At 34.6% G+C, this 27,976-nt stretch overlaps 1 protein-coding gene across 6 annotated transcripts in view; it reads right to left on the bottom strand.

Moving 5' to 3' along the window:
* Window positions 1–27,976, bottom strand: part of LOC145248058 (uncharacterized) — a 494,466-nt gene that overhangs the window by 139,997 nt on the left and 326,493 nt on the right. For all 6 annotated transcript variants that reach the window (XM_080109820.1, XM_080109815.1, XM_080109819.1 and 3 more), the window contains exon 3: window positions 3,175–5,139. In XM_080109820.1, the coding sequence (XP_079965946.1) occupies window positions 3,175–5,085 (1,911 nt within the window). In that variant the 5' untranslated portion in view covers window positions 5,086–5,139. The remainder of the gene's footprint in view (window positions 1–3,174; window positions 5,140–27,976) is intronic.

Here is a 27,976-nt window from a genome sequence, read left to right as displayed (position 1 = left end):
GTTATTATGTGCTTTAATTATCATCTCTAAATTTTCGCAACAACTGTAGGATAATTTAAGGTATTTTTATTGAAGATTTTGTGTAAGGGGTTGGTTGCGGGAAAGTGTTTTTCAATAAGATCTAGAAATTTCTTGCCAAGTTTTGTTTTTAACATTTGATTGGTTGACCTGTTAAATGCATTTTCATCTGCATTTTGGGTGATTGGACTTAGGGTTTACGTATATTGGAGTAGCATTATCTTTTAAGTAGGGTTCATATGTGTTTTTATCTAAATTTAACGTGACGTCCAGGAAGTTTGTTATTTTTATGTTGCTTTTAGGCCTAATTTTTTCATTTCCTTGTGTATGATTTTCTTAAAGTTATCTCCCTTGATTTTGTTGGAGATTTTTATTATAGCTAGTCCGTCATCTCTATATAGGCCGATATACGTAGTATCAAATATGTTTGTGAAGGTATATAGAATGAATAATCCCACAAGATCTGATGCCTCTGCAGAATCCCTGGCACCTATCGCCAAATCAAACGAATTTTTCATTTTAGTTTTTATCCATTAGTTATTGTTATTTATTAGAACTGATTTTCTACATTTTTTATGATGTTGATTTCTTCCGAGGATATATCAGTGTATGCCTCGGCAAATTCTAGGGCAATGTTAAAAAGTTCTTCAGATATCGAGGGATAAAAGTCTATGATGTCAAACTGTATAAACGTACATTTATCTTTGTTTTCTATATTTTTAAACCAGGTGATTGCTTCGGTAGTATTTGTCCACTGGTTTATTTCTAGGTCTTGTTTGATTTGTTTGTTTACTCTAGAAAGTATTGTTTTGCTAATTCTACCTATTTCTGGTTTAGTTAGGTTTATCAGGCGGGTGCTGGGATTATTATTAAAGTCCCATTTGTGGTCTTTAAGCAGAATGTATGCCTCTCTAGGTTTCAATTTGACAACTTTATCGCTAATTTTTAATTTATCGGTAATTTGTTTACTTTCAGTATTTATTATATCTATGTAGTCGCATTACTTTGTGTCTAGTTTTTTTGTAGTTTTTTGTAATGTTTTCTGTGATTAGTTTGTTATATTCTTGCTTATCTATTTTATAAAAGTTTTATCTGCTTTTACAAAGATTTTATTAGAGTTGTTTATGTGTCTAACGATTTTGTGTAGTTTCCGTTGAAGAGTCCTAGAGTGGATGAAATGCGGAATATTCAGTGTAGCTTAATCGCTATATATATTTTATAAATTACTATATACATATATATATATATATATATATATATATATATATATATATATATATATATATATATATATAAAGAGAGATAGATAGATAGATAGATCTGTTTATATACATATATAAGTATTAATATATATATATATATATATATATATATATATATATATATATATATATATATCATTATTACCATTTTATCTGCGGTAATAAAAATATATATAAAAAAAATGTATATTTGCTCTGCAATAGTATTGAACACTTTCTTCATGTTTTTACTAATTACCATTCTCTCTCTCTTTCTCTCTCTCTCTCTCTCTCTCTCTCTCTCTATATATATATATATATATATATATATATATATATATATATATGTATAATAAATGTATCAAGAATAATATTATCTTTAATAAGACAAAGTCATCAAGATAGTGAAAGCTCTATCCCATTAAAAGGAGCAGTTAATAAATTAAATTAAAAACATGAAGAATGAAAATTACAAAAAAACTTTATTAAATTATCAGATCAATAGTGACAAAAATGAGAGGAAAGTAGAAAAAGAGCCGCTAAATGCTTTTCATCAGAAGAGGAGAAAAGCCGGCTTTATAACAATACTAGACTACTCGTCGGATTGAGAAAAAAATGTTCTAAACAAGTAGTGATTTCGAAATAATATTGTCTTTTACTGTCTTGAGAAAACATCTTTCTAATTTTTTTGTCTTTGGTTATGGTTATCTGTTGTATATTTATGTCTAAATCAGTATTTTTTTTTTAACTCGACAGGGTTAAGCTACACTTATTTGTAAGAAAAACACGTTAAAATAAGACGACTTTTAATAAATTGGAAGAAGAAAAACATTTTTTGGTTTGTGTTTTTGTTTGAAAGCGATTCTATTATCATAATTAATTAACACGTTTATACTCCCAGCTGTCATCAACTTCCGGTTCGTTCGCTGATTCATTGTGTTGTTGTTTGTGTTAGAATTGTTTAAAAAAAAAAGAAATAAAGGATTACCTAAGTATTTGTATAATTTAAGCAAACAAAAGTAACTGAACACCCATTGCAATAGAAAATACAAAGGAAATAATTGTTTAAAAAAATTGGGACATTAAAAACGGACAATATTGTTTTTTTTTTTAATATTAAAATTGTACAGAAAAATGTTGGTACTCATGCAGAGAGTGATCCGTGCTGAAATAATAACGTTATTATTTAAAAAGCCATTCTTAACATGGGGAGGGGAGGGTGTTTTGTACCTATTCTGTACTTGACCCCTTACAATTGAATAATAAAAAAAACATATTAAACTTTAATTAAACGTGGAAATGCGATTTAAAAAATAGCGCGGATCACTTTCTTCATTAGCACCAAAATGTTAACTCTAAGATATTATGTTTAAAGTTAGCTAAACAAAACACTAAGTTCACTTAAAAACAAACCAAAAACCAAGGATATTAAGTGAAACTTTTAGTTGTTAACCCGTCATTGCATTTCAAATATTTGGGAAGAACTTCTCTCCGCCTTTAAAATCGTAAAAAGTCTCCATTGTGTTTCTATACATGAGTTTTATTCGCCTAAGTTAAACAGTCAATCAACAGCCACTAAAAATGCAACAGTACAAATCAATGGGAATACACATGGAAAAGTGATGATAAAATGAATGAAAGAATAGCCACCGTGCACGTATATAAAAAGGACATTATTCGATCACTGACAAAACCCACAAGTGCAACAGGTACGCGTTTGTGTGAAACGACATGTGCCTTGTACTTTGCCTACGTCTTGTTTGGTCATGAAAATGTTACATCTGAAATAAAAAGAAACTGCAAAAAACGTCGCAAATCTAAAAAAAAAAAAAAAAAAAACGTAAAAAAGGTACACATAAAACTTCAGGCAAAGGAGTTTCAAGAACTAATAGAAAAAAAGTTTTGAACTACTAACCTGAAACACAAAATACTTGGTGAGGAACTCTGGGTTGGGAAGCACAGAACGGTCCCCTATCACAGACATTCGTAATTGTTCAGCATAGGTGAAAAAAGACACAGATATGGGCACTTGGTCAGGTGTCGGCATCCAATACATGATGCTGCGTATTACTTTAGCATCCAAGGTCAGCATATTTTCGGGTCCTGCCATATTAGACACCAAGCACGTGCAATGGTTATTAATACCTGACCATATACGATTGTGCCAACTCTCAGGCAGCATTTGACTCGTAATCCATGTCGCTCCATTCAGCACAAGGTGCTCTGACGATGACTTAAACTTGTTCATGGTGCACTTTACTCTCCAGAGGCGGGGGATGGCACCCTCGGTGTTGGTTGGAATGGAGCTGTTGATAAACACATAGTGGGCACTCATGTTGTTCGTGCGTGTTTTCAGACTGGCAGGAATAATACACTTCAGGTTGTACGGATTACCGATGCCGTTCTGTTGTAGATATGAGCGCAAACCACCAGCTACAAGTGACATGAATAGATCGTTCAAAGTACATCTCGCAATCTGTTTCACACGGGTCGCCACGGACAAGTTGAACGGCTGTGACCAGGCCACAATTTTCCGGCCGGACAGATGTACGTGGTTCCCATGGAGCAGATTGAAGTCTGATTTTGTACAGAGCCATTTGCGTAAGAATATTAATGGTCCTAATAGAAAGCCAGATAGATAATTCATGCAAATGCGACCTCTCTTCACCTGCCGGATTGGGCTGAAATTAGGCTGGTTATCGACAAAAGCTTTCAAGAACACATGAACAAGGCTGGTACCGTCCGTGAGGCAGGGGTGGATACGGAAGAGGATTATTGTTTCCCTGCATGGACCAAAGTTATGGATGATCTGCACCTCCCACAAAGGATGGTTCATATTTAACTCCTTACTAGCCATCTCAGAAACAAAGTCCTGCAATTCCTCTTCCGTGTGGATGAAGTCCGAAAGAGTGTGTATGTGATTCTCTAAGTTAAAATCGTCATCGTACACCCATGCGTAGCCCGTACAGTAAGGCACAACTTTTTGAACCAGTCGTGGGAAAGATGCTTGGTTGCGTCGCTTCTCGGCGATAATCAAGCGAGTGTAGAGAAGGTCTTTGATGGTCGGTGTGTCCAGGCCATGCTCCACAACCAGCAGACTCTGGATCACAGCACTGTTCAAAGGTGGTGACCGCAACCACATCTTCTCCTGTGCGGTCAAATGAGTGGCACAGCAGCAGGTGCACACATGGGAGTCCTGGCAGCAACAACAGCAAGAAGCCAGCACCATCTTGAGGAACACGCAGATCGGAAAGAAAGCAAGGAGAAATAGATAGACGGGGAAAAAGGCAAGCAAAGCACCAAAGAAGATGAGCACACTTTGCCAGAACAACGCGCAGAACGACCTCCGTGTGAGGGCTTTGATCGGTTTGTAAGGCGCACTGGGGAAACGCTTTGTAAAAATTTGACGCCGGCTCTCTTCAAGAGTCCTGAAACGGGCCCGCTCTGTGCTGATGTCCGGCAAGGAAGAGAGGTCAATGGAAACCTGGTCCCTCTTGTTCAACTTTATCGAGGAAGCCAGGGGGGATGATGGTAAAAGAACAGTGGTTAGACTGTCACGGTTTTGGGAATCTTCAGTCTCACTTGAGGTATGACTTGTTACCGAAACTGGCCGATGATCGAGTTCATCTCTTTTAATGACTTGATAGGATGGTGGGTCACTGCGGGCATTAGGGTGGTGGTGGTGGTGGTGGTGGTGGGGCTGGTGTTGATGGGGTTGGGGTTGTTGATGCGGGTGAGGATGCTGCTGCTGTTGTTGCTGTTGTTTTGACCATAGAGTTTGGGGATCATTGCTATGGCCACCATACTGCGATAGGCGAGAGGCCATCTGGTGGTGGTCTAGCTTCGGCTGATGGCTACTTGCCCATCTTTACTGATCGATCTGAAATATAAAACAAAAATGAACTTGATTATAATTTATTCAAGAAAAAGACACAGTGTGTCCCAATGAGATTATATTTTATACAGAACTTAATGAAAACAATACATTGATAAACATACACAAACAAGTTACTGTTTCATAATCTATGCATATATTATCACATAATCTAATATATAAAAAGTCAGTCAAATTCTCGAAGTTTGACAGAAATAGTCTTGAACCTAACAATTAGATATTTGATTTTGATTAGCCAGTTATTAACTGAATTTGTAGCTTTTATTTACAAAATAAAATTGTACTTCCAATCGATTACATCGATTACATATTCTATTCAGTACGATATTTGTTTTAGTAACATGCAAATTAACCGTTTGTCTTTATTCGATAATCAACAGAAATAATTATCCAATGAAATTGCCTCGCCTGTTACAATCGGTAAATGAACATGGTGTCTTAGTTCACTAGGTGAGTCTTCAATCGAACCTTCCATTTTATTTAGACTGCATTTTCGTTTTCATACTTAAATTTAAATATAATATTTAGTATTCAAAATTTCACATTACTCATTTTCTTCCATAAAACGCAAATAAATGAGGATTTAAAAACAATTAACATCACTGTTAACGTCTGTGATACACAACTGTTTTTGATATGCATGCTATGCTAATATGCTGTTCTGCCGAACCAAATGCAAAAAATAAAAAATGTTCATGTGTGTACATACGAATAGACGTTGTCAGTTGCTTAAAAATACTGAAAAAAAATGCTTTATCTGCTTTGCAAAATTTGTAAGGTGTAAGCATCCCAATTTTAGTGACCAGGAAAACTTTCTTATACATAAGTAGTTTAATTTTATCGAGAGTCTCAGTGAGCGACATATGAAGGAAAGCAATTCGTACATACACTCACACTTATGATTGTCTGACAATTATATAAAAGAATATTTGTATATTTGGAGTTTATGTATGATGTATGAAAGCTAAAGGAAAAAACTGAACCGGTGATGGCAGAAACATGTACCCACTAAAAACATCTCAGTTGAATGTTAAATGACAATTCTTTGTTTTGACAAATCGCATATCCAAAATGAAAGAGAAGCATCATAAACGCAAACCTGATGATATTTTTGCTAAAGTTCAGCCGTTCCTCACTGTGGTAGGGAAGATCATAATGTGGCAGTGTCAAAGTTATACGATTTGAAACTCTATGGTAGACATGTTTTGCTGCAAACTGTATTGGGGCAGCAATCCAAGGGAACAGAGAGAGAGAGAGAGAGAGAGAGAGAGAGAGAGAGAGAGAGAGAGAGAGAGAGAGAGAGGGGGGCAGACAGACAGACAGACAGACAGACAGACAGACAGAGGGAGGAGGGAAGAAAGGGGGAAAGGCCGAGATATTTATATAACAATTACTGACCCAGCGAGCTACTAGTAGGCTAGTTTACTTGTTTGTTTCTTGTCATTGTATGCAGTGGATGATGTCACAAAGAAGAATGTATGACGCCATAAAGTTACCATGTATGACGTTTTCCGTTTATATATATATATATATATATATATATATATATATATATATATATATATATATATATATATATATATATATAAGAAAGGTCACCAACAATTGCTATGTAATTTTTAACATTATTTTATTATTCCGTGTTTTGATTTTTCATAAAAAAAGGTATCATATTTAGATCATTGTAATAATATTTTTAAATCATTGAACTAGTTTTTTACACGTTTCAGACGTTCAATATATACAGTGATGATCATATTTATTGGCACGGTAAAATAAAAGTTAAATTTTGTCTAATAAATTCTAAAAAAGGGATTAAATTAAAGAAAATAACAAAGTATATTATGTATTTTTAACTGGCCTTTCCGATGCAGCAATCGGATTTTAGAAAAAATAAATAACAAAGGAACAACAAACATAATTGCAAAAAACCCTTGTTCAAAATTATTGGCACGGCTTTGTTTTTCTTTTAGTATCAGTATAATATCAATCAATTTCCGGTTTACGTGCTTTCTGAACTTTTTTATAGCCATATTATGCTTGTTTAACGCTAATTCAGTGAATAATTTTTTTCAGATAATTTTTAGATAGCGATTTATTTAAACTATTATAAGTGACTAAATTATAATTTTCAATCGCCATGGTTAAAACTAAGGAACACAGCGAAGACGTCAGGAAGCTTGTTGTAGCATGCCATACCAATGGGGAGGGCTATGATAAGATTTCAAAGAAGCTAAACCTTCCCAAATCCACTGTTAGAGCCATAATAAACAAGTTCAAATCGCAAGGCCACGTTATGAGTTTAGAGGGTAGAGGGAGAAAAAGGATTCTTTCCCCAAGAGATGAACGGAAAATTGTTCGACAAGTAAAACAAAACCCAAGGATCTCTGTTGGGGAGATTGTTGATGAACAGAGCACCTCTGGAGTGAATGTATCTCGACATACAGTTGGTAGAGTTTTGAAGAGAGCTGGTTTAAAAGCATGTCGTCCGAGAAAGACTCCCTTATTGAAGCCTATGCACCTGAAAGCAAGGCTAGCCTTTGCAAAACGTCATATTGATAAAGATGTTGCATTCTGGAAACGTGTTCTATGGACTGACGAAACGAAAATAGAGTTATTTGGCCATAATAAAGTGTCTTATATTTACAGAAAATCTGGCGAAGCTTTCCTGCCTAAGAACACCATACCCACAGTGAAGCACGGTGGAGGCAGTTTGATGTTTTGGGGATCCTTTGCTGCCTCTGGACCAGGGCGACTTGTTAAGGTCACAGGTAGCATAAAAAAGGAAGATTATGTTAAAATATTAGATGAAAACCTGAAAGACTCTGCTAAAGAGCTCTCACTTGGTCGTCGTTGGTGGTTCATGAAAGATAATGACCCAAAGCATTCGGCTAAACTGACTAAGAAATGGCTTGAGGACAATCATATTAATGTTTTGGAGTGGCCATCACAAAGCCCAGACCTTAATCCAATTGAAAATTTATGGAGAACATTAAAATTGAGGGTAATGCAAAGGAAGCCTAAGAATCTTATTCAATTGGAGGATTATTGTCAGGAAGAGTGGGCTAAAATTACTACTGAAGAGTGCAACAACTTGGTTGTAAACTATGAAAAGCGACTGAGGAAGGTAATAAAGCCCAAAGGCTATACAATTGATTATTAAATAAATCGTGCCAACAATTTTGAACAAGGGTTTTTTGCAATTATGTTTGTTGTTCCTTTGTTATTTATTTTTTCTAAAATCCGATTGCTGCATCGGAAAGGCCAGTTAAAAATACATAATATACTTTGTTATTTTCTTTAATTTAATCCCTTTTTTAGAATTTATTAGACAAAATTTAACTTTTATTTTACCGTGCCAATAAATATGATCATCACTGTATATATATATATATATATATATATATATATATATATATATATATATATATATATATATATATATATATATATATATATATATAACTTACTTTTATTCACGTAAAAATATTGCAATATTTAAATAATAAATGAATAATTACAAATAATATGTCCCAAATGGGGGGTGGCGACTGGAATGTAAAACAAAGGGCAGATAACTTCTCTCTTAAAATGCGCCCAGGGAGCGAAAAGAAAGAAGAAAAAATGCCACAGAATCGTTAATAAAAAAACAAACAAATAAATCAATAATCTGGTATTTAAAAGCGATAAAAATCGTGCATAAAAATTGATAAGGTCTCGTGGTCTTGTGGTAAAACACGAGGCTACTTGTCGAGCAGTGACAAGTTCGATCCTTATCAACAAGTTTAGCCATACTGAAGAGAAGCGATACTTCGAAACATGCATGTCTATGGATAACTTACTTATTTAAATAATATATATATATATATATATATATATATAATTATAAAACTCAAATTACCTTGTAACGATGTATGTAACCCACTTTCCGGTTTACGACATCTGGCTGCGCATGCGCACATGACCTGTGCACTGAAATATTAAACTTATTATTTCGAAATTATTATTTAACATGGGAAGAGTGGGGTTTCAAATAACTTAAACGTAATACAAAAATGAACGATGTAAAAAAAAGCAGATATATCAAAATTTGAATACTATAAGTATTATGGTATCTGTTCAGTGCATATTTACCTATAAGTATGGCCAACCACATATAATTCAGTAACTGTAAAATTTTTTTTCAAAAATAATCAATTTAATAAACAGAACGACACATAGAAATCTATCTATATTCTTTTTTCATTTTGATATACTTTCATAGGAATGTTTCTGTTATGTCAAAAAAAAACTATTTTCTTTACGTCACATGTGTCATGCTCATACATGAATTCCATAATATAACATACTGACCCAACGGGTCACGGGTAGTCTAGCATATATATATCAGGTATTTTGTATTGAACTGGGGAACCGTTTGTTAGGAGTCTCGAACCCAACCCTTTATTATTATTATTACGGGGGTACTGTGTTCAGACTCCAGCTAGGCTTTGGGACATAGTTGCTGATTCTCTGTTTTGAATGTTACTTTTTCACTGCCTTCATTCAGGATTGAACTCAGCACCTTTGGGTAACTGTAAACTTTGATACAATGTCTAGGACCACTTAGCCATATGTCACTAGGACAATTCTTAGTTGGTTTTTGTTAATGTTAAACCTATGTTGTTATTCAAGGTTTTCTCCCTCTATCAGAGGTGTCCAAATTTCATTCAGCTCTATGCTTGGTTTGCTCAGTAGGTTGTTATGTCCGAGCATGTGAGCTGTTTCTTTAAGTTTTCTCACTTTCCAGTGGGTCTCTCTGTTTATTATTTTTACTTCATCCCATAGGGGGCGATAGTCCCCCCTCTCCATCCAGACATGGTTGGCTATACCCGATTTTTCCGTCTCCCCTTTAGTTACCACTTTTCGGTGTTCTTCCACCCTTATTTTAAGGGGGCGGCATGTTTCACCCTTGTAAACCTTTCTGCAACTGCATGGGATGGAGTATATGCAGTTCTTGGTCATGTTCTCCTCCATGCGGGGCTTCACTCATACCAGGTGTCGTCTGAGTGTTGACTCGCTCTTAAATACCGTCCTGATGTTGTAGGGGGCACATATTCTCTGAATCTTTTCGGAGATGCCTCGTATATATGGTAGGCAGACCGTTGGAGGTTTTTGGGTTTCATTCTCCTCTCTTATACTATTAACACGTCTGGTGGATAGTATGCTATCGGGGTAGTTGTTACGATGGAGGGTATTCTTCAACCTGACCATTTCTTGGTGGTATGTAATGGTGTCGCTACTTATTGTCTCTGCTCAATGTTGTAAGCAGCGTGCAATTCCATGTTTGATATTGTATGGGTGATGGGAGTTGAAGTTTAGGTATTGTCCGGTGAAGGTAGGCTTGCGATATACGGATGTCTTAAACCCATGCTCTGTGCGTGATATGAGTATATCAAGGAAGGCCAGTTGGTTATCTTTTTCTTTCTCCATTGTGAACTGTATCGATGGTCTTATTGAGTTCACATGGTCTAGGAGAGCCTGGATGTCTTCCTGATGGGGCCAGAGTATGAAGGTGTCATCAACGTATCTTAGCCACATGGTGGGCTTTAAGGGAGCTGAACCTAAGGCCATGTCTTCGAAGTATTCCATGTATATGTTTGCCATCACTGGTGATAATGGCGAGCCCATAGCTAGTCCCTCCTCTTGTCGATATAGGTCAGTACCCATTCTGAAGTAGGTTGTTTCTATGCAGAATGTCAGCATTTCCATTAAGTTTGGCAATGGTACACATGTGCGCTCTTCTATGGAGAAGTCCGCAGCTAGTTTGTCTTGAATTACTGCTAGTGCCTCACTAGTTGGGACTTTAGTGAACAGGCTAACCACATCTAGGCTTACCATTAGGTTTGTACTGATGGGTGCTCCCTTGATCAGTTCCGTGAAGTGGGCAGAATTCTTTACATGTGTTGCTGACTTGCCTGCTAATGGGTTTATTATATCCACAAGGTACCTGCTCAGTGGGTGGCATGCTGAGCCTCGGCAGCTCACTATGGGTCTGAGTGGAATACCGTCTTTATGTATCTTGGGGAGACCGTACATATGTGGTAGCTTACTGTAATGCTGGACCAGCTGTCTATATCTCATCGGAGCAATGTGTTCCTTGTTTTTGGTAAGGATTTGTAACAGCTTTCTTTCGGTTTTCACAGTTGGGTCCTTCTTTATTTTAACCGTAGCTACCATCTGCGATTAGGCCTGCCATTTTTTCAGAGTACTCCAACATGTCCATCACCACCGTAGCATTGCCTTTGTCTGCTGATGAGGAAGTCAGTCCGACAATCTCAATCAATGAAAACACTTCATCTCAAAAATACAGACAATTATATATATATATATATATTTTTTTTTTACACAGTGATCACCACTTATCAAGGCCCGGAAGCCACTCAGGGATAAGGGTTATTGCAAGTACATTACGTAAGTGTGGAGATTTGATGAAGTGTTTACTTAAGGGGGCGGTTCATTAGGAATTTGTTAACGTTGGACTTGAACACATCCAAGTTGTAGTCTGGTGGGAAGCAGGCAGACGGAACAGAGTTCCACAGGCGTGCAGTTCTAAGAAAGAAGCTTTGTTCATGGAATCCACGTTTTGATTTAGGCACAGATATAGAGTGGGGGAAATTTTTCACAGTGGATTCAGCTAGACGGACGTTTTTCGTGAAAGATTGGCGAGGGGGGACCAGAGATTGGAGTTCAGACGAGCACCTGCCATGGAAATAACGATAAAACAAGGATAGGCTCGCAACGTCTCTTCTGTGGGAGAGAGGTTGCAGGGTAGAGAAAAGGGCATCCCCCACTAAGCCACAAAGTCTATTTTGTACTCTGTCAAGGCAGGATAGGCTGTTTTTAGCAGCTCCTGCACAGATATGGCAACAGTATTCCATCCTTGGACGTACTTGGCTTTTATATAGATAGAGAATTGCATCAGTAGTGAGATATCTTCTGGAGCGGTAGAAGGATCCCACCATCTTTCCAGCGACCTTGGCAACAGACTTGATGTACGTGTTCCATTTCAGATCAGGAGTAAAGGTTAAACACAGAAGCTTGTCAAAACACGGGGCCTCACCCAGACGAGAGCCATCCATCCCAATTGATACCAAATGGGGATCAGAGCGTTGATGATCTTAAGATAGGAGTTTTGTTTCAGATGCATTAAAGGTAACCATCCACATCTTCCCCCACTGAACCACGCGCTCGAGATCAGAGGAGAGAGAATCAGAGAGAACTTTGTCATTTACAGCCTTTGATGTGTTGCCGTAGATGGTCGTGTCATCAACATAGATGTCAACGAATGATTTAAGTATGTGTTTATGGAGGTCATTGATGTAGATCAGGAAGAGAGTTGGGCCCAGGATAAACCCCTGAAGGACTCCAGCATTTATATTGCAGGCCTCCGATTTTTGTCCATCTACCACTACTCTTATGAGCCTATCGGAGAGAAATGATTTAATGATTGAGAAAACATTTCCAGTTATACCGTAGCTGGAAATCTTGTGAAGTAGAGCCTTATGCCATACCTTGTCGAAGGCCTTTGATATGTCAAGAGCAATTGCCCTAGAAAGGAAGCCTTTGTCAAGAGATTCACTAATCCTGTGGGATATAACCGTCAGCACATCTGCGGTAGATCTTGCAGAGCGGAAACCATATTGTGTGTCACTAAGAAGGTTATTCCTGCTGAGGTGGTTGACTATTTCTCTATTTAATATGGATTCCAGCAACTTACTCATAACACACAGGAGACTTATTGGTCTGTACTGAGTTGGAGATGAGTTATCACCTGAATTCTTAAATACAGGGCAAACTGATGAGGTCTTCCAGGGAGTCGGAAAGCACTTCTCCTTAAGGCAGCGCTTAAATAGTTTCGTAAGTATGGGAGCAAGTTCTGGTTGAAGCTTTTTTAACACTATAATTGGGATGCCATCAGGGCCAGTTGCTTTACTGGAATCTAGGTTCTTGATTAGCTTGGCGACCTCATGCACGGATATTTGTATGTTACCTAGTTTGTTCTGTGTTATAGGAGGAAATATGGGGAGTTGATGGCCTTCGTCGCATAGGGTAGAATTAGCTGCAAAGTTCTTTGCAAATAGTTTGGCCTTATCTGACGCTGACGAGATGACCTCTGGTCCATTGATAATGGTTGGGATAGAACGCACACTTCTGTTCAGGATCCTATTTGTTATTTGCCAAAACTGGTGGAAACCAAGCCGCTGATCAGCTACCTTGGATTTAACAGACTGGGCATATAGCCCTCTTGCATTTTTTATTACTCTTTTACAGTGGTTGCTGGCAGTCCTGAAAGCAGCTTTAGTCTCAGTGCATCTATTACGTTGGTAGCTATGGAAAAAGTGATTTCTGTGCGCGACAGCAGCAGCACATTCTGGGGAGAACCATGGCTGGCTGGTAGGTTTTTGTTGGAATTTTTTAGATGGTATGAATTGGTCTATGCCTACAATTAACCATTCGGTTAGATCTGATACTATAGAGGACACTTCCTTTTTAAACATGGAATGCAGAGGTAAATCAGATATGAATGTATGGAAGCTATCCCAGTCAGCCATAGAATATCGGTATACAGTACGGTGGAGGGGTACGTCTGGGGGCGTCTTGCATTTCATTTTTATCTTAACTGATATGACGACAGAGTGGTCAGAGGATCCTAGAGGAGAATGAACGGAACATGAACATAGCTCAGGGGAAGTTGAGAGAAAAAGGTCTAGGAGGCTTGCATATTGACCGGGTGTATCGGGCACACGGGTGGGTTCGTGAACAATCTGAGTGAGGTCATAAGCAATGGCAAAAGTATGAGAAAACCTCCCCTCATCGTCTGTCTTATTTGAATGGGTCAGCCATTCCATGTTATGGACGTTGAAGTCACCACAGATGTGGATGTTAGCCGAGGGATGTGAAGACAATATGTGGTCTATTTTCTCAGATATGCTCTTAAAGATAGTAACTCCGCTGTTGTGGGGCCGATAGAGGGCAAATATAAATGCATTGGTGTAACCCTGAAGCACATATAGGGTAAATTAGGATCTTCTCTAGAGATATCCCTGCCAGACGGGAAGCCATCCTTAATGTAGGCACATATTCCATGCCCATGGCGATCTTGGGGGTCAGATTTAGCTGTTAAACTAGAGTATCCGTTAATTATGAACTCATCTAGGAAAGTGGTCGGCCCTATTTCAGTTTCACTTAGAAATAATATGTTCAGTTTCGTCTCCTGTAATTGGGTTTCAACCTCTGGAAGGTTGGAACGTAGACCCCTGATGTTGGAGAAGGAGGCCTGGTAGTAGGGGTCTACGTTGGAAGATAGGGTTCTAGATTTAATCCAGTTTTTATTCTGGAGATATTTCATGTTAAGGTTTTGGGATTTGTGGAATAGGTCGGCATACTAGGTTAGAGCAGTACAGAGAGGGAAAGTAAGAGAGAAAAAGACAGGAAAATTTTTTTTTTTTGTAGCACACGAAAAGGTAAAGCCGTAACAATTACCCACTAGTATGGCATCGAGAGGCCCCACCAGAGACTACTGCATGGTCCAGATCCACTCACCAAATGGCAATACAGCAGTCCTAGTACTTTGCGCCTGCTGATAGGACAGCCTCCTTAGTGGTTAATCCAAGGTTCGGGTCCTTGACTATCAGGCGGATAACGTCAACCCAGACAAAACGTTTACCTCCAGCACCCTTACTAGTGACATGGCTACAAGGACAGACAGAGACAGAAAAATTTTCGACATCTCAGACTACTGGTCACCAAGTACTACCGACGTTTAAGCAGCTTTTTCTTCACCCTTTGTCAGAAAAATCACTCATTGAATGAGGACTGAGGGACAAAAAAGGAGAAGCGAGAGTTACTGGAGCTGCTGATAACACATCCACTGTATTATCTACTCTCCATTAAAAAAAAAAAAAAGGGGGAGGAGGGGAATGGGTACAAGTGACTTATTTATATCTAAGTAGTAAGTCCGGTGCTAAGTTAACAATTCAGGACACTTGATGATAATCTCCCCTCCCATATTAATGGGTGGAAGTTTGTCGTTATCTATCGAGTTTGAATCATTAGAGTTTCACCTTATAATTAATTAAAATCCAATAATTAACTATTATCAATTTGTAAAGTCGGCTTAATATTAATTTACATTCGAGTTTAGATAATTATTCAAGGTTTTAATTTAGGAGGTTCGTTTTCATAGGTAACTTTTTCTTTGCTAATGGCACTGTATTATATTTCGAATGTACTTGAAAATAAGGCTAACTATATTAGATGGTTTGATTGGCTAGCCAGGAAGCAAGCATTTTCAATATAGGCAAGCTTGCAGTAATTGTATATATTAAGTATACTACTTAAATAAAGTCCTAAGTTTATCTACTCTAATAGAGAATAATTTCCGGCATTTTGTTTGTTTTTATCCTTTACTTTGTAGCATGGGGGGGTGACGAATAAGACAGGAGAATACAGACAAATACATAAATAAAACAAGAAAAAGAAGTTTAAAAACAAGGTAACATTAAAAAAACATTTAGGATGAGTTTTAAAAAAATACTTAACGTTTTTGCCATAGTGTTCCGTCCGCCGTCTTTTTGCCAACTGGTAGCTGGCATATTGTCGTGTCTTTCTAGAGCGTAAGAAGATTTCTATTTCCGGATAACTTGGTGCCTATCTAGTTATAGAATAAAAGTCGTTACGTTCGGATGTGTAAAATATTTAATTTACATTTTTTTATTGTTAAGAAAGTTCTAACTTTTTTTTTTTTTTTTAATTTTTTATAAAGTCCTAAGTTTATCTACTCTAATAGAGAATAATTTCCGGCATTTATATATATATATATATATATATATATATATATATATATATATATATATATATATATATATATATAGCCAAACATTTTAAATTTTACATAAAGGGTATTCAGATTTTCAGCAAGCTTTTTAATCAGTTTTTGGGCGAAAATTTGGCTGCCAAGAGGTCAAAGTTTACAGAGTTGACCTTTTCAGATTTTACCAAACTCGTACGCTAATTTAAACACTTGAAATTTTAGATGTAGGTTACTTGGATATGGGTCAGACATTTTAATTTTATTTGAGCCTAAAACAATAAATGTTACGGGGTCAAAATTGGGGTCAAAGCAAAAAAAAAAAAAAAAAATTGACCTCTGCAGTCTCTAACAACTTTTCTCTATGATAGTTAAGGAAGCCTATTATATAGAAGGCATTACCATACCTATTCACACTTTTTAATATAGACATATACACATAACCTTATTAACAGTACATAGGGCCCAAGTAAAGCCGGGCTGAACTGCTAGTATATTTATAAAAGTGAAATTGTGTGTGTGTGTGTGTGTGTGTGTGTGTGTGTGTGTACATTTTCCTACTAAACTACTCTGTCATTTTTGGGTCTACATACTCAAGATTTGACATAAGGGGTATTGAGATTTGGGAAGTTTTTTTAATCTGTTTTCCACCAGAAATTTGGTTGTCAAGGGGTCAAAGTTCAACGATTTGACCTTTGAAAACTCTACAAAACTCCTCCGCCAATTTTGGGTCTAAACACTTGAAGTTTTAGATGTAGGTTACTTGGACACTAATCAAACTTTTTAATTTGATTTCAGCCCCAAACAATAAATTTCAAATTTGGGGTCAAAATTGAGGTCAAAGTTTAAAAAAAAATTGACCACTGTGGTCTCTACCAAATTATTCAGCCAATTTTTGGTCTAAATATTGAAATTTTATATAAAGTATATTTAGACAAGAGAAAGGTTTTTAATCGTTTTTTTGGCTGAAAATTTTACCTTTGCGGTCTCTAGCAATCTATTCAGCAAATTTCTGGTCTAAACATTTGAAATTTTTCATAAAGTGTATTCAGACATATAGCAAGCTTTTTAATGAGTTTTGGGCGAAAATTTGGCTACCAAGAGGTCAAAGTTGAAAGAGTTGACCTTTGCAGATTCTACCAAACTCGTCTGCCAAATTTGGATCTAAACACTTTAAACTTTAGATGTAGGTTACCTGGACATGAGTCAAACTTTTTAATATAGATATAAATATGCACATAAAGTTATGAACAGTACATAGGGCCTGAGCAAAGCCGGGCTAAACTGCTAGTAATGAATAATAGTAGGATTGAATCAGGAAAATTAAACATGGAGAAAGAATGTAACTGTAGAATACCTAATGAATGTCCATTGGAAGGAAGTTGCTTTATTTCTGAAATTGTATACAAATGTGAAGTTAAGGTGGATAATAGTAAAAAGATATACCTATGGGGAACTGAATGTAATGTTAAGGACAGATACTGAAACTGTATTGCATCATTTAACATTGGATCAGAGAAGGAACAAAATTGGAATGATGATAAGGATAGAAATAAGGATAGGGCAAGATTATATATTAAAAATAAGAAGAGAAACACAACTGCCTTAGGGAATTGGGTTAGGGAACTACGTAAATATAAAATAGAATTTGAATTAAAATGGTCGATAGTAGATAAAGCTACTTTATAGTTTTTCTTAAAAAATAGAAGGAAAAACAAAGAAATCGTAACATGTAAATATAAACCTAGTAAATAAAAAAGATGTAATCTATGCTTGCTTGAGTCATACCACATAGTGAATTCTAAAGAAGAAATTTTAAACAAAAAGTTTGATATTATACAAAGCTGTCTACATAGAAATACATTCCTATTATCATGCCTAATAATTAAAATAACGTTTATATAAAATAATAATTAAGGAATATGTTATGAGTAAAATGTAAGTGTAGTAATAGTATTTTAAATTTAATAAAATGAATTTAGGATGGTGCAATAAAGTAGTAAGTCGTTAACTAAATGTATAGAAAATAAACTAAATATAACCTAAATAAGAGATACATAATAAAATTTAAATTTAATAATTGTTATTGGTAATAAACTAAAACCTGAGAAATTTCAATAGCACACAAAAAAAAATTATTAAGTAAATGCAAACTATTGAGATGAACAGATTATGATGGATTAAAACAGACTAAATCAGAATATAAGTTTGAGATAAACTAAGTGAAAAATTTAACCTAAATTGCTATAAAGAAAAGGTTGAAAATGATAGATTTAACATTAAAATAAATTACATAACCAGTATGAGGTGAAAATAAATATTAACTAAAATTATTTAAATAAACCTTTGAATTCATAGTTTTTCTTAAAAGAGAAAACAAATATATCGTAACATGTAAATAAAAACTTATACAAAACTAAGGCAAATTGAGAAATAAATAGCTGGAGACAAAATTTTAGGAGTAAATCAATAAAATAATAAATAGTTATAAAAATAAAAAAAAACATTAAAAGATTAAATTAAGATGAAAATAGAAAATTGTAGAAATATCATCTAAAAATAAGAAATACGAAAGTAGGATTCTTTCTCAATTAAAGGGAATTGAAAAAGTGAATAAACAAAAGAAAATAAAATGAGGATTAACGAAGTGAGTCCAAACTGCTTGATCCTTTAAAATAGGAATTATGAATATATTCATATATAGATGACAAATGTATTTTGGTGTCCGAAGAGTAGCTATTTTTGGAATATTTATCATAATATAATGTTTAAATTTGTCCAAATAGTTACGAAACAATTGTAACAGAATAAAAAATACGCCATATGATGTTCTTATTTTATATTTTGTAGCCCTGATTTTTGCAAAAAATATATATATATATACGAGGGGCTTGCAATAAGTAATACCCCTGACCCACTTCCCATAGCAGTAGAGCAACGAAACTTGGCACAGTTATTAGTCTTTCTCTACACAGGAACCACCCAGAGTTATGTATTTCTCAATCGTTTGATGCAGCTCTGGAGGCCGTTTTTGTAGAACACCCCAGGTTGGTCCTCCAACCACAACATGACTTCAGAAATCAAGGTTGCATCATCTAGGAAACGCTTTCCTTTCAAAAACAACTTCATGGCTGGGAAGAAGTGAAAGTCAGAGGGTGTAAGGTCAGGAGAGTAGGGAGGATGGGGGAGGATTTCATAACCACATGCCCGTGCTTCTGATCTGCCAACATGCGAATTGTGGACCAGAGCGTTGTCCTGCAGGAGGAGGGTACCTTTCCTGATCCTGCCCCACCTCTTGATTTGATAGCTTCCCTTAATTTCCTCAAAAGTGAAGCATAATAGGCTACTGTAATTGTGGTATCCTTTGCCAGGAAATCTGTCATCACTACTCCATCCTGGTCCCAGAAGACTGTGAGCATGACCTTGCCAGTGGAGGGCTGCACCCTTGCCTTGTCAAAGTGCTTCCACTGCATTGACTGGGCTTTGGTCTGGATCATAGTGATGGACCCAGGTTTCATCCTGTGTAATCAGTCTTTTGAAAAACTTTGACTCCTCTTCTTGGCACATCTCCAAATTCATCCTCGAGCACTCGATGCATTCTCGCTCCTGGAATGGTGTGAGCAACCTGGGAATCTATCTGGCAGACACCTTATGCATATGCAAATGGTCATGAATGATAGTTTCCACAGACCTTGTACTAATCTTGACATCTTGGGCTATTTGGCGAATAGTAATGCGCCAATCTTCCAAAATGGCAGCCTAAACTTAATGGACAGATGCCTCATCAATGGCAGAAGGGGGAGGGGCGACCAGGTCGGAGAGCTGTTTCCACAGACTTCTGGCCATGATTGAATGCACGATGCCAGCGTTTTACAAGGTCATATGGTTGGGCATTATCACCATAAGTTTCTTTCATTTCATCAAAAGTCTCCTGTGATGTGCGTCCTTTCAAATACAAAAACTGGATCATTGCTCGACATTCAACAGGTTCCATTTCACACCTGACTCAGTTCAAACACCTGTAAAACAGAAACCACAATTAGTTCAGCGCTGTAATTTGCCACATAACCCGTAGAGATTTAAATCATTGCACATGCAAAATTTCAGCAAGATCAGACAACTGTCTCTCTCTCTCTCTCTCTATATATATATATAGAGAGAGAGAGAGAGTACTGTTTCACAGCTTATCAGTGCAGCTAGACAAGCAACTACCTCAAGCCAGGATCAAAACCCGATTGCCCAAATGGCAATCGGAGCTTCTAACCATTGCGCTATATGGCTGCTGCTATGCGGGCAGTGAATTTACAATGTTTTTGATATTGTACCTAAGTTAAATTTATTTACACAAAGAGTATCGCTTCATACACTAATGGTAATATTTTAATTATTTTTTTTTTTTACTATAATAATTAAATACCTACAGACACTGGTGCTTCATCCTTTCGGGAATCTTCAATGCAGGGTGTCACGATTAACAGCAGTCGAACGATTCGAACTCGGCAACACGAGGCATCTCTGGCTCGATTAGTAAAGACCGTATCCATTTGGCTACCATTAACCGCGTGAAATAACGTTGAATTTAAACATTTTAATTTTAAATGTTCTTTACGTCAGTCGACAGTGATCTAATCGTTATACGATGATCTATGCATAAGAGCTAAATTGACCGACTTTAATTCAACTGAAAGTGCTCAACGATAAGAAACGAATTATATATATATATACGAATTATATATATATATATATATATATATATATATATATATATATATATATACATACATATATATATATATATATAATCAGTAGATCTATGTGGGCTTGAATTAGCGTAATCTCAATGAAATCCTGTAAAAAGTCAATTCGAACAGAGAACTCAATAAAAAATAATATGGAGCAATAAAATAACACAAAGATATTAAAAGTTCAACAATCCAAGTGTTATACAGTATAAATTTATATATAGAAAGTGACTTCCCCTATTATATTCTCCTAGGGAATTGCTAATTAAATTTACAACCCTTTCTGCAATCTAACCATATCTGATACAAATAGACTTCAGTATATGCTGGATTTGTCCAACATGTTTCAGCATTTATCTTATCGCTGTTGCATGTGTGGAGACTCCAGATCAGTCGGAAACTGAGGGCTTTTCTGCACATGACATTCAAAAGTTTATGAATATAGGGAAATAGCTCATATAGAAGAAAAATGGTAACGATTAGAAAAACTGGATGTTGCGTTTTCAATTTTTTTTCAACTTTTAAAAGCAGAAATACACACAAACACATATATATATATATACTATATACATATATACACACACACACACACACACACACACACACACATATATATATATATATATATATATATATATATACCAGCAAAAGTACCTGTCGTTGACTGGGTTCAAAAATAGCCTACAGAAAATGGACTCTGATTTATGAAAGTATGATAGGTTATGAAAAGGAAGGGTTGTAAATTTGGGTTTAATTTGGGGGTATCAAAACCAAAGCAAAATATGATGAAAGTAAAAATAAAATAGATAAACCCCATAATTTATTATACCATACCTGTTCACACTGAAACACTTATCACAATATTCTGTGGATCTATATTAAAAAACCTTGTTAAACTTTGTGACATATTTCCATTCTGTGACGGTCAGGTGCGAACGAACACCCCATAATTTTATTATACCATATTTCTTCAAACTGAAACATAATTATCAAAGTATACTTACGCAGATAGATATGAAAAGTCTTTATTAAAGTTTGTGCCTATTTCCATTCTATGGAGGCCAGGCGCGAACGCAGACACCACAATTTTATTATACCATCCCTATTTAAGTTAAAACATACTTATCAGAGTATTCTTATGTACATCTATATCAAAAACAGTTGTAAACGTTTTTTTAATTTAAATTTTTTTTATTTCCATACTTTGTGGACCAGGCGCGAACGCAAACCCCACAATTTTAATGAACCACCTTTCTGCCAGATCACACATACACATTCCTGTGTCTCGATACATCTCCTGTCATTATATATAATCAGTTTTTTAAAATAGTCAACCATATAGGTGCCTATTCGTGACCACACACACACACACACACACACACACACACACACACACACACACACACACACACACACAGACATTCAGCTTTATATTATAAAAATTATATATATATATATATATATATATATATATATATATATATATATATACACTATTGATCCAAATTATGACAACAGGACCCTTTCCAGCACTCTCAAAATGCAAATCCGGATTGTTCAACACTTGAGGTCGAACCCAGGATGATGAAAACAAAGTTCTTGGCCACGGTTATGGTCTATGGTGTGGTTTTAAGTGAGGACTACATTATCTTATCTTTGAAGCCGGCTTGAAAGTCGACACCAAAATGTACCTGGATGTGCTGAAGAATGTGGTGATCCTCTGGTGCAATCGAGTGTCTACTGGCAGACCCTGGGTGTGGCAGCAGAACTCAGTACGGGCCCATAAGTCAAAAGTGGCCCAAGCTTGGCTTCAGAAGGAGTGCTACGACTTTGTACTCTTCTCTTACTGGCCCCCTCCTCCCCTGACCTGAACCCGCTGAACTACTTCGTTTGGTCATACGTCGAGAATATCACCAACATGACCTCCCACAACACCAAAGCCAGCCTGATCACCACAATCTGCCAAGTATTCGCCGAGCTTCTTCCTGTCGGTGCTTGTGGAAAAAGCATGATTCTAGTCTTGCACCTGTATCGAGGCGGTGATTGAATTACATTATAAGTTACAAGAAATGATTTTTTCAATAAAAGTTTTAAGATAAAACTTTAGTATTGTTTTCTTTAGGGCGACAAATTTATCGTTCCACTCTGTGTATATATATATATATATATATATATATATATATAGTAATTTATAAAATATATATGGCGATTAAGCTACACTGAATATTCTGCGTTTCATCCACTGTAGGATTCGTCAGGCTTATGCGCGAATTCTGTGGTTGCTTCTTGTTTTTATATATGTTGGTGATTTCTAGTTAGCCAATCAGCTTTCTAGTATCTACCGCGCCCCTTCCTATCAGCCAATGGGCATGCATTTTATCGAACAAAGGATCTGTTTTAGAACTAGGTTAGTGGTTTTAGGTAGATCTTTTCCTTCCTTCCTTTTTTTTAAATTTTTATTGTGTACACACATACATGCACATATATATATACACATATATATACATATATGTGTGATCGTTTATGTATATTCATGTTTATTTAATTTATTTATTTGTTTGTTTTCTATTGTTATTGTTAGTTTTAAAGCTATTTTGTATCGCTATCCTAGAGTAAGTTTTATTTTGTGAACACAGTTGTTTGCTATTTCTCGTCTACAGTTTAATAGATTTTGAGGTTCCTTAAAGTACAGTATAGCAAATTTTTCATGGAGGCATAATTTACATGGGTCGTCTAAATGTTTGCACGTGGTAGCTTGTCTCATTATTTTCCATTCGACTACCGGCGAATGTCCGCTTTCTTTGAGTTCCCAGTATTTATTCGCTAGTGTTGTTTTTATACGGTGTTTTTTATTTTTGAATGTACTTTTGTTATAGTTATATATATATATATATATATATATATATATATATATATATATATATATATATATATATATATATATATTACATACAATGCTTCAGGCACATTACAATAACTTCTTTAAAATAATTACAAATCAAAATGAGATTATTTCATCCTGGGCAGCGCCGTATATGTGCAATCAGTATATATGTTTACTAAGGTGTTACTAATTTATGTACAACAAATTAGGGCACGACAAATTTGCGACAAAGTCACAACAAGACATGACAAATGGCTCCTGCTAGCTTTCTATTTGTGTTAGGCACCTCATTCAACCTATCTGAGATTCTCTTATTTCAAGAACAATAAGGAGATTACATAGATAACATTACAAAGATAATTATACATATGATAATTATAATTATACATATAATAACAGATAATTACACATACAATACAAAGATAACAATGTAAAGAAAACAATTGCAATAATAACATTAAGATTTTAATGTAGATAGATTTACATGCTGTATTTTTTCTGCTAAAAGTGTTCGTAAAACATGAGCCGATTTTTTTTATCATTGGTGGGCCAATATTTGAGGAACTTAAATAATTTGTTAATGTAACTACTTTTTATTATCATTTTCGTTTAGGTAAGCATTTATTATGAAAAAAAAACACACTTGCAATATGAACAAAAACAAAAAATATTTACGATTTTGAAAACTGAAATATTTTTTCTTTTAACTTAAGACAACATTTTTTCTTTTTATGTTTGACTCAAATATTTGAAAATTAAAGTTCTGAAAAAAAAATTGTTTATTTTTACAAATTTTTTTAGCCAAAATAAAAACCAATGAACAACAATAATAACAACAAAAATAACAGCAGGAGACATTTGTCGTGTCTTAATTTGTTGTGTCTTAATTTGTCGTACCTTAATCTGTCATGCCTTAATAACTAGCCATCATGTCGACCTACCTTTGTTTATGTTTCTGGTCATATTCTTGTAATCTAGAATATATATATATATATATATATATATATATATATATATATATATATATATATATATATATATATATATATATATATATATATATAGGATAAAATAAAATATATTATAGGATAATACCCTATAATATATAGGACATTATCCTAGTCGTTCATTCTCATTTCATATTTAGTCTTTCTCTTTCATAGATAAAACAGAATAATTTTTACAGGGGAGTATTTTACGTTACACCAGTCCAGGAGAGATAATAAAATTTCAGCAAATCATTTCTTCTTAAAAAGAAAAAACAGATTTATTAGCTTAGTGGTAAAGCATTCGACTACAGATTAAATGATTCCCTGTTCAAGCCGGCGTGTACCTCACCATTTTATTTTAATTTTTTTTATTAATAAGTTCAATTTACACTAAAAGAAGAGGTACCATTTAAATCTGCCGCGAATCATTTTTCATTTGCATATTTTAAAATTAAACATTAATCAGAAGTGACTTCTCCAGGTCATTAATCGTCAAGCCCAAATATCAGCTGACGTGATATTGTAAACAAACACAGACGGAATTTGATGAACGACATTATCATTAATATTTATTTATTTATTTTTTCGAATTAATCCACTGGGCAAATTATTCCTCGTAATATATAATAATCAATAGAGGATTGATTCTATAGTAATACATACACAATCTGCATAAATTAAAATATCATGTTTAAGTGTATTGTACGACTGGGCAACGCCGGGCTCCCAGCTAGTATATATATATATATATATATATATATATATATATATATATATATATATATATATATATATATTGCATACAATGTTTCAAATACATTAAATTCAACCTCTTGAAAAAATTCCAAATCAAAATGACATTATTGCATCCTGGGCAGCGCCGTGTATGTGCAGCTAGTATATATCTTTACAAAGATTTTACTGTTTATGTACGACAAATTCAGGCACGACAAAGGCTTCTGCCGATTCTCTATTCATGTGAAATTAAGGCATGTCATTCGACCAATCTGGGATTCTCATGTCAAGAACAATAAGGAGATTACATAGATAACATTACAAAGGTAACTATACATATGATAATTATAATTATACATATAATAACAGATAATTACACATAAAATACATAGATGAAAATGTAAAGAAAACAATTGCAATAATAACATTAAGATTTTAATTTAGATAGATTTACATGCTGTATTTTTTCTGCTAAAAGTCTTTGTAAAAATAAACAGGTGTTTTTTTTTCAAACTGATGAGCCAATATTTGAGGAACTTAAAAAATTTGTTTATATATTCATTTTCATTGTCACTTCCGTTTAGGTAAGCATTTATTAAGATTATTAAGAAAAAAACATGCACTTACTATAAAAATCAAAAACAAAAAAGAAACATTTACGATTTTAAAAATGTAAGCAAATTTTTTTTTCTTTTAAATTAAGAGGACATGTTTTTTTTATACTTGACTCGTATTTTTAAAAAAATACCCCCCCCCCCAAGTCTGAAAAAAAAATTGTTTATTTTTACAAAGATTTTTAGCCAAAATAAAAACCAAAGAAAAAAACAACAAAAATAAAACATAGGAGCCATTTGCCTTGCCTTGATTTGTCATGCCTTAATTTGTCGTGCATAAAAAAATCACACAAATAGAGGTTCAACAGGAGTCATTTATCGAACCTTACTTTGGCATACGTAAATGATAAAACCGATTTTTATTTTAAAGAAACAATTACAACAGATGTTCATGAAAAAAAAAACTTTAGACAAAAAGTTGCAAATGACTTTCGATTAAAACGCATTTAAAATCCGTGAGAAATTTATTTGGAATGTCATTTGAGGCCATTAAGTTTGCGCAAATGTATAGCAGAAGTGATTTGACATTAAAATGGCAGACAACAACGGAAATGTATTAAAGTGTATGCATGCATGTGGAAAGGTGGCTGGGGCTATTGAATGAATAAAAAAATACAAAATGTTTTAAAGGACTTCTATTTTGTCACCCAGAAAGAATATCTTCCCCACCTCTAAAAATGCAATAGCCTTTTATTTTTTCTTTATATTTTTTCCCCCAAGTGTTACCATGCCAACGACCTTTATACTTTTGGTCATTCTATTACCCAGTTTTTCTCGTTTCTGTCAAGAGGATTTGTTAAGGTCAAATCCAATAATTTACTTGTCATTAAAATCTGCAAAGTTAGTCAGGAAGTTACAAATAACCAGTCCTCTCTCTCTGACACCTTTTAGAATAACCTGCACTTTTGTCATTTAACATATAATGATATATTATGAGATTTTAGAATTTAGACCCATATACCATGACATTTGACACATCAATATTTGATTCTGTCTAGCCATTTTGTCTTTTCATTCTTTCAGCATGTTTTCTTTTGCAATAACAAAATTTCTTTGTGTTCAATATGTTTGTTTGAGAAGAAAATATTCCTGTTAGAAAGATGTTTATGATGGTGACAATGATCTTAAACAATGAATTAATTAATGTAAGGGAGATAGATCTTCACAGATAAAAATACGAGTAATCTCCCTTAAATTATTTGATTCATTAATGAGTAATTTGCTGCACATGTTCTCTATATTATGTGTACATGTTGCATTTCCTGCAAGTGTTTCTCGCATATATGTAACTTATATGTTATTATTATCTTATTTTACATTATATCTCACCTATCAATGAAACATTAATTTAAATTAATTTTAAAATGTACAACTAATGAATCCCGGGAAACATCGGGTAAATACAATTGGTCTTAAAATAATTTATCTGGAATATCTATTCTAAAATGGCTTCAAACTTCAATATTAAAAAAATGGGTGAAAATAGAAATTACACAAGTGAAGTTATGAGTCTAGAAAAGATTTTATTTTGTGGAATTCAGCTCTAAAAAATGACTGAAATTTATTAAAATGTTTGGAATCCATACAGTTTTGTGTTATTTATGTGAACTATTAAAACAGTAATAAAAAGATAAGAAGTTTATAGTTCTTCAACAACCTCTTTAAAAAGTGCAAGAGCTCAGGTCCTCTATTTTTTTTCAGTGCAATGAAAACATACTATAAAAAATACATGAAAAATAGCTCACAGCTCCATAGAAAAAAAAGAAAGAAAAAAAAAAAAAAAAAAAGAAAAATATATATATATATATATATATATATATATATATATATAGAGAGAGAGAGAGAGAGAGAGAGAGATGACTATATAGTTTGTTCTGAATTTTGACCCTTTACCAAAGCTGATGTCAGCCATATTGATCTGACCTTTTCATCTGTCAACCTCAATTACATAAACAACCTGGCCCGCTAGTGGGCGCTCATCTTTTGAAATGAAAACAGTATCGACT

Source organism: Euprymna scolopes, chromosome 26, assembly GCF_053919585.1.
Source record: "Euprymna scolopes isolate OS-2025 chromosome 26, ASM5391958v1, whole genome shotgun sequence".
Taxonomy (NCBI): Eukaryota; Metazoa; Mollusca; class Cephalopoda; order Sepiida; family Sepiolidae; genus Euprymna; species Euprymna scolopes.
This window is presented reverse-complemented; position numbering and strand designations above follow the sequence as displayed.